Source organism: Pipistrellus hanaki (assembly GCF_964339955.1).
Source record: "Pipistrellus hanaki genome assembly, chromosome: 14".
Taxonomy (NCBI): domain Eukaryota; kingdom Metazoa; phylum Chordata; class Mammalia; order Chiroptera; family Vespertilionidae; genus Pipistrellus; species Pipistrellus hanaki.
This window is the reverse complement of record NC_140516.1, coordinates 37141672-37152680: the sequence shown is the minus strand read 5'-3', so window position 1 is coordinate 37152680 and position 11009 is coordinate 37141672. Positions and strand designations below refer to the sequence as shown.

At 42.9% G+C, this 11009-nt stretch overlaps 1 protein-coding gene across 4 annotated transcripts in view; it reads left to right on the top strand.

Annotated features, from left to right (window-relative positions):
- The first annotated feature begins 1624 nt into the window (after window positions 1-1624).
- The window catches only part of HPSE2 (heparanase 2 (inactive)), a 438368-nt gene continuing 428983 nt past the window's right edge, over window positions 1625-11009 (top strand). For 3 of the 4 annotated variants that reach the window (XR_014796800.1, XM_084904090.1, XM_084904089.1), the window contains exons 1-2: window positions 1625-1963; window positions 4859-5016. Coding sequence is in view for 3 of the 4 variants with exons in the window: in XM_084904090.1 (XP_084760216.1) it covers window positions 1674-1963; window positions 4859-5016 (448 nt within the window). In the remaining variant the exon portion in view is untranslated. Of the gene's footprint in view, window positions 1964-4858; window positions 5017-5806; window positions 5919-11009 lie in introns of those variants that run through there. The other variant, XM_084904091.1, reaches the window with a different exon arrangement.

Here is an 11009-nt window from a genome sequence, read left to right as displayed (position 1 = left end):
TACTTCCATAAAAGGTCTTCATGGCACTTCCCAGTCTAACCCAACCTAACCTCTGGACTTCCTGGTTGCTTGGTTTAGTAAAAGCTCCTCAGGAAACCTCATTTGAAGGCTATCTATGCTAGCTCTTTCCTTTATCCCATTGGTGGGGAGAAAAAGGGAGACAGGTTGCAATGTCAGTGTTTGTGGGTTCTGAGACTACCCTTGGGAAAATCTTTGATTTGCATTTTAGAGTTTTGCCTGTTTGATATCAGAAGGCCTTGGGATACTCATGTATACATCTGCTGCACAAAGTTGTTCTGTCAAGTAGAAGGCCCATTTGTTCCAGAAATAAGCCAAAAGTGGGGACTAATGGTCTGACTGCCCAAACTGGGCCTGGCTTTTCTTCTGCACTTTGATTTGAGATATAAGGTTGGAGCTGAGAGGTGCTGTGGGTCTCCATTTGAGGAGCCAGAGTAGGTGGTGGGTTCAAGGCTGTTCTTGTACATCTAGGGGGATACTTGTGGGTGGACTCTAGGTGACTTCAGGTTGAGTTTGCAAACCCAATGGTGTCATTCTGTTCCTCTGCAGCACCATAAAGGCTCACTTCCCCACAGCAGAGGTAAGCCCAAGGTTGACCTTAAGGAAGGGCAGCTCTGTTGTGCATTGGAGTAGAGTGGCCAAGCAGTGGTTCAGATGGGATGGGTGCATTGCTGCTCAGACTATCCAAACACAGACCAGGCTGCTTTGACTTGCCTATGTCAGCGTAAATTAAAGTCTCCAAGACATTTCACTTTGGCTGCAAGCAGAACGGAGCCACATGCAGCCTAGATCCTGGTGCCCTTACACAGAGATAAGCTCTTTGACCTGGTCACTCTGTATATTTCTTCTGGCCACTCTTTGCCCTATTGAGGTCAGAGGATGCTTCTGGGTGGATACCCAGTGTGTTGCAAAGGTCCTGACTGGTGTCCATGGAGTCTTCGTCTGCACTCTGCTTTGGCAGGAATCAGTCGCTGCGGGAGGGAATCAGGACCGCTCTGCTACTTAACTAACATCCTTGCTCTCCTGCTTCAATCCAAAGGGAAGGGCACAGAATAGGCCGAATAGCTGATGCTGTGAGGATCAACAGGCACAGACTGGGGTGGACCTTTTACTCCACTGTGCCCAGGGCTGGCGCTGGGCTGTCCTGTTGGGGTTGTAGTTAGACCAGCCTTCCCCAGAACCTCACAGGGAGTGAAGTAAAAAAAAGAAGACATCCCACCCTGTACTCAAAACTTAAAACAGTACTGCTTGGATCCGTTCCTCCACTTCCTGACCCTAGAGGGTTAAATCTGGAGGGTACAAGGCCACCCCTTCCTCCTACTTCCCGCCTCTCCCCCAACCCCCCCTTACCTTTAAAAAGTTAAAAAATGTCTGCAGTGGAAATCTCTTAAAGGGGCGGTGCTGGTGAACGAGTACTCTTGGCACGAGTTGCTGAGAAGGCTGGCTAGGGGCGTGAGTTCGCTCCACCAAGCACCAAAACACAGAAGAAAAAAAAAAGAGAAAAAAAAGAGAGAGAGAAAGAGAGAGAGCAAGGGGGGGGGGGGAGAGGAAGGGAAAAAAAAGGGGGGGAAAGCAGACAGACACACACTTTAGATAAGGACAATTAGTCACCAGCGAGACCCTGTAGGGGGAGAGGTTTAAATCAGAGGGATTTAATGAGGGTGCTCTGTGCCTTCCCTGAAGCCATGCCCTCCAGCAACTCCCGCCCCCCCTCGTGCCTAGCCCCGGTGGCTCTCTTCTTGGCTCTGTTGCTCCATCTCTTCCTTTCCTCCCAAGCTGGAGACAGGAGACCCTTGCGTGTAGACAGAGCTCCAGGTTTGAAGGAAAAGACCCTGATTCTACTTGATGTGAGCACCAAGAACCCAATCAGGACAGTCAATGAGAACTTCCTCTCTCTGCAGCTGGACCCGTCCATCATTCATGATGGCTGGCTCGATTTCTTAAGGTAAGGCAGGGGCTTCCATGGATCATTTTTTTTTTTTAAAGTAACAACCCCCACCCTTCCTATCTCCCATTCCAAGGGGGAAGAAGAAAATAAACCAAGCGGATCTCTCAAAGAGAAGAAAGGAGGTTTTCCTCCTCCTGGAATATTTGCTGTGAGGCTGTAACTGGTGATTGAGAAAAGCAATGTTTTCTATTAAGATGCACATGTTTGCAATGCAGAAGGCATTTCAGAAACTTATCAGTTATGACTGAAGAAATGTTGTGCTTACATATATCTGCAATTAGTCTACCCGTCTCCTTTTGAAAAAGAGATGAGCCTCAGGACAGTTACAAAAGTGAAGAAAAGGTCTCCAGCAACAAAGACCCGAGAGGAATGTATGTATGTATGTATGTGTGTGGGAGAGTGCGTGTCTGCGTGTGTGTCTGTGAGTGTTCAAGCGGGGAATAGCACGAAAATGGAATTTTCCACAGAAAGATAGTTTTCAGTTCTCTCCAACTCCCAGACAGAAAATGAATTTAAGCAGAGGCTTTGAGCGATAGACAAGTGGGTCAGATTTTAAAATTTTTATTTTACACCCTCCACTGTCATTTCGACTGGAGGACTTTGTAGGATGCTTTATATAGACCGAAGGGCCCCCCTCCCCCGTCCCTCCTCCTTAAATCTCTTGCGGTAACTGCATAGTTTAGTTTTTCTTTAAAGAAAAAAAAAAAAAATCCTCGCTCTGATCATAGTGTATATAAGGATAGCGGAAAGGGTTCTAGAAATACTCCGGGATGTTTCAGAAGTCTGGACCCCGCACTGGCGGGTTAAACCCCGAGGCTCTTGTTCACAGACCCCCTTTCTCTAGGGCTTGGAATCTCTCTCGCCGGTTGTTAATGCTCAGCAGTTAGGAAACCACGATCCCTTCCCATCAGGGACAGAGTCGCAGTGTAAAAAAAAAAGAAAGAAAGAAATAAGCTGTAGTGCTGAATCCAAGTGCTGAGTTTTTAAAAATCCCTCCAAATTGGAGGCTCCGCTGTGGGCTCACCCAGAGTCTTGAGCGCTCCGAGTCTCCTTTCTCCGCCCTGAGGCCGCGACCGCTGCGCTTCTTTCGTGAGTACCTTGGACTCCTCGCGAAATCCGAGTTTTGCTTCTCGTGTGCGCCCGCCCCTCACTCAGCCCTCCGGGTCTCCTCAGGACTCTGCCGGGCCAGCGGGCTCGGCAGGCAGCGGAGGCGCAACGTGGGCTCTCCTTCCACGTGGAGCAAACCTGGCGTGGGGACCGGGTGGCTGTGCCGCCGCCGCCGAGGCCGCCCCGGTGCTGCCCGCGTCTCCGCGGAGGCGGGAGCTGCTCCGCGCCGCCTGGCGTCCTGCTTGGACGCTCTTCCCTGCAGCAGAGCGGGTCTCTGCGCTGGTCCCCAGGTGGGGGGCGACCGGGGTTTGCCGGGATACACGCCCCACTTGCATTGCACTTACCCAGCTGCGCAGACTCCTTCAGGATTCTTTAAAAAAAAAAAAAAAAAAAAATCCCGTTTGTGCCAAATGCTTGCCACAGAAAAGGTTCTGGAAGGCGGTATTGGGGGAAGAAGCCGTGGCGGGCGTATTTGCATTGGCTGTGCAGGCTTCCGGACAGACCGTTGCTGGAAATGCCGATTCCGCAGGTCGGACTTCTCTGCCCGCGGAGGGCCACGGGAGGTCCGACTGCGCTTTCCTGGGACGAAGTCCGAGAGTTCGCCGCCGCCAGACTGCCCCGGGCGGCCAAGACTTCTCAGAATGTCCCTAAGCGGAATCCCCGGTCCCCTCTCACATCTGTCCCCTTTATGATACTCTTTAGTTTCTGGGTGTGGATTTTCAGAACCTGAGCCAGCCAAGTGTTAAAAATAACGTCTAGTGACAAGAGCATCTACAATTGCTCTTTTCCCACCTCTTTCTGAAGTAGCAGCGCTTGTGTTAAAAAAACAAAACAAACAAAACACAACAAAACCAAAAACTAAGGAAATCCTGAACCCAAATCGAGGTAAATGTTATTGTTCTGGTGCTCCTTCGACGCGCAGGTTCCAACTTGCCGCAAACTTCACTTTTCCCATGGCTCCTAAAAGGCTCCAAGTGGGAAGGAAAAAAGATGGAGCCCCACTGGGAGGAGGGGAGAAGAATACCTTTCTGAGGTCACTCTGAATTACTGTAGGGGTCAAAGAAATACTGCCTTTCCTGTGCAAAGCCGGGGTGGAGGTATTCACAGAAAAGCAAGGATTTACCCCGGGAATCTCCCTCGATCTGGTCTCTGGGAGGTGGATGCGGTTGCTCTAAAGCAGTGGAAAAGCAAAATCAATTTAGGTATTAAAAAACCAAGTTAGAATCAATTTGACCTCAGGTGCCTGGTTTGAGAGAAAGAAAGAGAAAGAAGATGGGTTTAACTTTCTCTACTGAAGTTGCGGTGCCCTTGGGGCCAGGAGGCAGATCCCGGGGTTCAGCAGAAGTTTGGCAAAAAACGGAGCCCCGCTGCACGCGCGCTGCGCATCTCCTTCAGGAGCGCTTTCCCGACAGCAGCAAAGCCGGGCAACTGCGCCTTAGCCCCGTGTTCTCAGAGGTGTCCTCCCACCCCCTTACACACTCTTAAGGAACACAATCAAGCCCTTTGGAAATTATACCTTTGGCGAGCAGCGTCGGGCCGTCCGAGGGAGGGGTCCGTGGCCAGCTGGGCGCAAAAGGCAGGCTTGGGTCAAGGGCAGGGGCTCCAGGCGCACGCTAGGGGCCGCGGAGCTGCCAGGAGCCCGTGCAGTCCGCGGGTTGTGGCGGACACCGAGCCTCTGAGCCTGGGCCAGGTCGCTTGCAGAGAGTAGAAAGAGGGCCTTGCTGGGCGCTCCTGGCCTCCCGCCTTCCCTCGGGATCCTTTCCTCTCTGTTTCTCTACCCCGCAGCTCCAAGCGTCTGGTGACCCTGGCCCGGGGACTTTCGCCGGCCTTTCTGCGCTTCGGGGGCAAAAGGACTGACTTCCTGCAGTTCCAGAACCTGAGGAACCCGGCGAAAAGCCGCGGGGGGCCCGGCCCTGATTACTATCTGAAAAACTATGAGGATGGTGAGAAACTTGCTTCCCATTCTTGCAGGGTGGGGGGAGTTTGGAAAGTGGGAGCGAGCTGTGTGTGGATCGGGTGGGTGGAGGTAGATTTGGAGGAGAGCCTGGTGGAAGCTCCCCTGAAAAGCTGATAGCTGCAGGTGAGGGCGAGCCGGAGTGTGGACTCCTGACGTGATTATGCAAAAGGGGCTTTCAGGTAGTCCAGGTCCCAGCTGCTTCCAGCTAGGCTGCTAAATCCCAAGGCCATGTGTAGCCCAAACTTCTGGATGGCTAGTCCAGTGGGGAGAAGATGCAGTGGATTCTTGAGAAAATACAGGCGGGTTCATAGGCTACTAAAGGTCAGGTTCACATTTCATTGCTAAAATTCTAGAAAAAAAGTGGCTGTTGTTTTTATTTCTTGCTTTCCTGAGGTGAGAATTCAGCCTTTTTTTTGAAACCTACCCTGAAGTTTTCTGAAATAATCCCCTTTAGATTGGTCCCTTATTAGGGAAGGTTTGAAAGTCTCCACAGTCAGTTCTCCTTTAGACTGCCTAATCTCAGAGTAACATTAAAAATAAAATTAAAATGGGATTATAAATGCCAGCCTTCCTTCCTGCCAGGATCAGATGAGCTAAGTGACTGGCTTTGAAAATTCCAGATCCTGTTCCAGTGTGAGGTGGACCAATCTTTTTAGGTTTGAATAGTTGCATTTTCAGTAGGGAAAAATGGTATTTAAAATTTCTGTTTAGGGAGTTTGGTGTTAATATCTATGAACTTCCTGTGTGGGTAAAGGGACATACTTTTTTTCATACAGGCAAGATGGGAATTGGCGGGTCCTCAGCCACTGAGACTGTTTAGATTAGATAGAAGAGGCATTAGTGTCCATTTTTGGAGGACCATCTCTGTCCTGCTGTTCCTTCTCATAAGTGAGTTACAGTTTTATTTTTAAAGGGTACAAGGACAGTTTTTCATAGCTCCCTGGATTTTGTTACACCTTGTCTTTATAAATCAGCAAAACGAGAAAATGCTGTTGTATTTTCTGGAGCTTTCACTGGATGGGAATTCTGGAGAGGTACTGGGATTTATTTCAAGGGTGGCTGAGAAACTTTTTTTAAAAGTGTCAAAATGGAAAAAGAGAACAAGGCTGAGACTTCTTGAGTTTGAAGTGTGAATAGTACTTCTTCTTTTATAACATCTGCCAAAGTGTGTAGATATTTAAGACTATATGTTTTCAAAGGTAAATGTCATTGCCATAAAGATTAGATTGCAAGTAGATTTTGCTGTCATTCAGCATAAAATCCTGAACAGCAGCTCTGTTGGTAATTTGACCCAGGACCTTATAGCTCCCAGGGTCACTGTCAGCTCTTGTGATCAGACACAAGAAGGGAAAATATTAATGCTTTCCTGATGAAATAGCTCTTCTTTGAATCCATTTGAAATATTTCCTCTTTAGTTTGTAGGAAAACTTGTAAGAGACCCAGGAACCATTGGGGGAAATGACTATTTATAAGATATAGGAATTGGCCTTTTTCTCCAAAAGTTGTACCTAGGATTATATTACTGATTCATTGAGAACATGAGATCATCTTCAAATGAAGGATACAATTTGTTTCCCTTTGTAAAAGGAGAAAGTGGGCACCATGGGGAGAAAAGAAATTGACAAAAGACTGTGCCCCATAAAACTTCATAGAATTTTAAAAAATCAGAATTGGAAAAGACCTAAGAGATCATCTTCAATTCTCCCACCATTTCAGGGGCCATCCAGTACAGGATCATTCCATATGGAATCCTTTTCTTGTGTTGTCCAACCTGGCATTAAATATCTCTAGGAATATAGTTTTCACCATTTCTGTAGTAGAGAGTTCTTCTGTCCCATAGGGTTTTGCCAGCAAATTTATCCTGAGATTTTCCTTTATACATATTCCCTAAATAGTTATAATTACTCATTTTGTATTTTTTAGATGTCTACCTTCAAAATAATTTCTGTCCTTGGCATATTACCTTCAAAAAAAAGAGGTTTTGTCATAGCTGTTTTTTTTTTAAAAATCTAGACTAATTTAATTCTTTTAAATCTTTCTTTAAAGTCAGTCCTTTCAGACACTGATCTATTTTATTGCTCCTAGCTGCACTTCTTTGATTTATGTCTCTTGGTAATAAGATGCTCTGAACTATATCACTATTTGAGTCCTTAGCAGAGTTAAAGAGAGTGGGAATGCCCCATTTCTGCCCTTTGATGCGTACATATCCTTAAGTCACCATGCTGTCTTTATTGTTGCATATTGCATTACAGAATTCAAAGCAAAATTGTTTTAGGTATAGTCTCAGCAATTTTGAAAAATTATACTTTAGTTGTTACTTTTCATTCAGTGATAATTTTCATCTTAAAATAATTAGGTCTTCTTAGTAAATGGCTCTATAATAGGTACTTAGGCATAAGCACCTTATTTAAAAAAAGATGTACTGACTTAAACATTTTGTGTAATAACAGTCATGTGATTTCTATTTTCCAAATAATTTTTAAGTACTTTAATGCAACTATGTTTTCTCTTTCTACAGCCATTGATTATCACTTTTGGAACTTCTTTGGTTACTCCTTTAATATACTCTATGCTTAGGCAACTTAAATTTTATAGAAACATGGTGATGATGGAGAAAATAAAAATTGGATTTTTCTTTATATCTTGGAATCTTACCCTTTGCCTAACTTCCTCTCTGTCCTTGATGTTATGTTTTTCTTGCTCTCAACAAAGAAATTTGGGTTAATTTTTTGTTCATAAGTTTGTTTTGCTCCAATCTGTCCTTTTTTGTTACATATTCTGTGTGCTTTCTTTCTATACCTGCCTCTTTGCTGCGCATAACCATACCTTCAATCAAGTTATATACCATTTATTATGCACATAAAAACCCAGCTTAATATTTCTAAAATATCACATTCATCGTATCATCCTTTAAAAACATTTTTTTCCAATTACAGTTGATATAACAATATTATATTAGTTTCAGGTATATCATGTCACTCTTTTGCTAAAACAATGATTATTTTTGGATTGCTTACAGAAACGTTTAAACTCCTCAACTTGGCATTCAAGGCCTTTTACATTTAAGCCTCAGCTTATCTTCTGTAACTTGTGTTTCAATATACCTTTTTATACAACCCTACTTAATTTCACTGTCTTCTTAAAGCACTGTCTAAACCCCGTACCTATGTTCAGTTGGTATATCTCTGCTTTGAATCCCTCTCTTTCGGCTTTGTTCAAATCTCACTCCCTACCCTGCCCAATTCATGAAGGCCTGTTGCAAATGCCCCTTATTTCCACAAAGCCTTTCGTGAACAAGGCATCCCATAACCATCTCTTCTTTCTCTGGATCGTGGTAGCTTTTGCTCTTTATGCTGTTCTTTTGGCCCTCTCTACTTTCTTTTGCTTTTTTACTTTTCACACAGGTATTTGTTTGTTTTAACTTTCCAAGTGGCTCCTTTGGCTGAAGCAACATCCCGTACATACACAAAAAAAGTTGGTGCGTTTGTTCCTGGTTGGGGCACACGCCTAGGTTGTGGGTTTGGTCCACAGTCGGGGCGTATGTGGGAGGTGACTGATTGATATTTCTCACATTGATGTTTCTCTAAAATAATCAAAAGCATATCTTTGGTTGAGGATTAAAAAAAAAAAAGAATGCACATCATTTATAGGAAGGGATCATATCTAATTATTGTGGATCCCCAAATATCTAGCATAATGTATGACACATAGTAAAACTTTAACAAATATTTTTAGATACATAAAAGGTTAAAAGCACTGTTAAAGGCACTGGGAAAATGGAGGAGACCAGTGAAGAAAAGAATTAATATAAACTTGAAGATTCTATTCATTTTTCATCTTCAATGCATGTTCCCAGGAAGTCCACTTTTAATGCTTAGTTTAATGACATTCTTCATTTTCGTAGCCATGTGGTAGTATAAGTTGTCTTGATTTCATGTGCTGTGTTAAATCAACCTTACCACTTGGTTTAAAGCCTTGTACTGGGCTTCACTATTGTTTTTTATTGTATCTGTTTGTTCTGTGCTTTTACTTTTGCTTTTTCTTGTTAGTCTTATGTAGTTGCTATGTCTAACTTTTCAATTCCTGATTTAACAGTCCCTTTCACAAGTTTATTATTTTTGTCTCTATTTCCTGAAGATTTTCTCTTCAGAGAGCTTTTGAAATCATAAATGATCAGTGTGAGTACACTTTGTAAACTCTAAGGCATTATACAACTATTATTATTGCTCTTTTCTCCAGGAACTTTTCCTACTTTTAGTAGAGGTGAGGTAATTAATTCCTTTTCTTTCTATCCCCATTCCATTAATGAAGACATATGACATAAGAATTGTACAACTGCCAAAATACATATTTACCTTGAACGTATTCACCTTCCATTATCTCATTTTACTTCACCTAAATGTTTCTTGAAATTCAATTATACTTAAGTATTTATATAAAAAGAACAAATATTTATTGATTATCTACTTTGTGTTTAGTTCCATGATGAACAAGGAATGGCAGAATATCAAATAAAAAATACTGTCCTAAATCACCATTAGAAAACAACAGTAAAAACTGCTGTAGGTAAGATTTACTAATCAGTGTTAAGAAAAGGAGCCCAGCTGGTGTGGCTCAGTGGTTGAGCGTGGACCCAGGAACCAGGAGATTGTGTTTGATTCCCAGTCACACTGTCTCAATCCCCAGTAGGGGGCATGCAGGAGGCAGCTGATTGATGATGTTCCTCTCTCATCGATGTTTCTATCTCTATCCCTATCCCATCTTCTCTCTCTCTCTCTGAAAGAAAAACATCAATTAAAAATAATTTTTAGCCGAGACCGGTTTAGTTCAGTGGATAGGGAGTCGGCCTGAGGACTGAAAGGTTCCGGGTTTGATTCTGGTCAAGGGCATGTACCTTGGTTGCAGGCACAACCCCAGTAGGGGGTGTGCAGGAGGCAGCTGATGGATGTCTCTCTCTCATCAATGTTTCTAACTCTCTATCTTTCTCTCTTCCTCTCTGTAAAAAATCAATAAAATATATTTAAAAAAAACAATTTTTATTGTGGTGGTTTTAGAATATGTTCTTAAATTCTTTGATACTTTGATCTAGGATATGATTATTGACTTCTCTTGAGAGTAGTCTGGATTTAATGACTTGCTTCTAAAGAAGAGAGTCTCAAAGGGGAAAATATTAACTTTATGGTGGAGAAAATGATAGATATTATTTCAGCAAAGTGATCAAGGTTAACATCAGCAGATGAATCATGTTGATATCAGGTATTTCCTGATATGATGTGATCAGAAGAGCACTTCAACTTTGTGATATTCTTTTCCCACATCCACAACTCTATAAATCTGAGAAAACAGATTGAACGACACTATAAAATATCTCACCTGACCCTTCAAAATACATTGTTCTTGCTGTCAGTGAACTAATAATTTAATTAGATAATAATTTATACTGATAAAACTGAAGAGTTAACACAAAGACAACATATAATAAAGTGCAAAGTAAATATAATAGTTTTTCAGGGTATAACAGGAAAAGTGGAGATGAATACTTGCCAGACTTAGATGAGAGTTAGGCTGGGCCTTTTCAAAGATGGGTAGATTTTGGAGGAAGAGACATGAAGAGAGGACATTTAACTCAAAGGAAACAGCATGTATCAAAGCCTAAGTATGTGTTTGAGCATATACCCTAACCCTAACCCTAACCCTAACCCTTGGCTTCTTAGTAGGTACATGTTAGAAATTATCTTAATTCATGTTGCTAAAATCATGTCAAATTCTTTTATAGACACTCATTTGCACATTTTTGTTAAATTTAGAAATGTTTATAATTTTAAAAAGTTGTAAAAATAAAGTGCATGTTAGAAATTACACTAAGAAAAGCTCATATTGCTAGAATTATGTCCAAATTGAGTTTTAAGAAGTTCTTATATTTCTGTTAGCTCCAAAATACATAATTAAAAAAGAAGAAGAAAGTACCTGTTTAAGAGG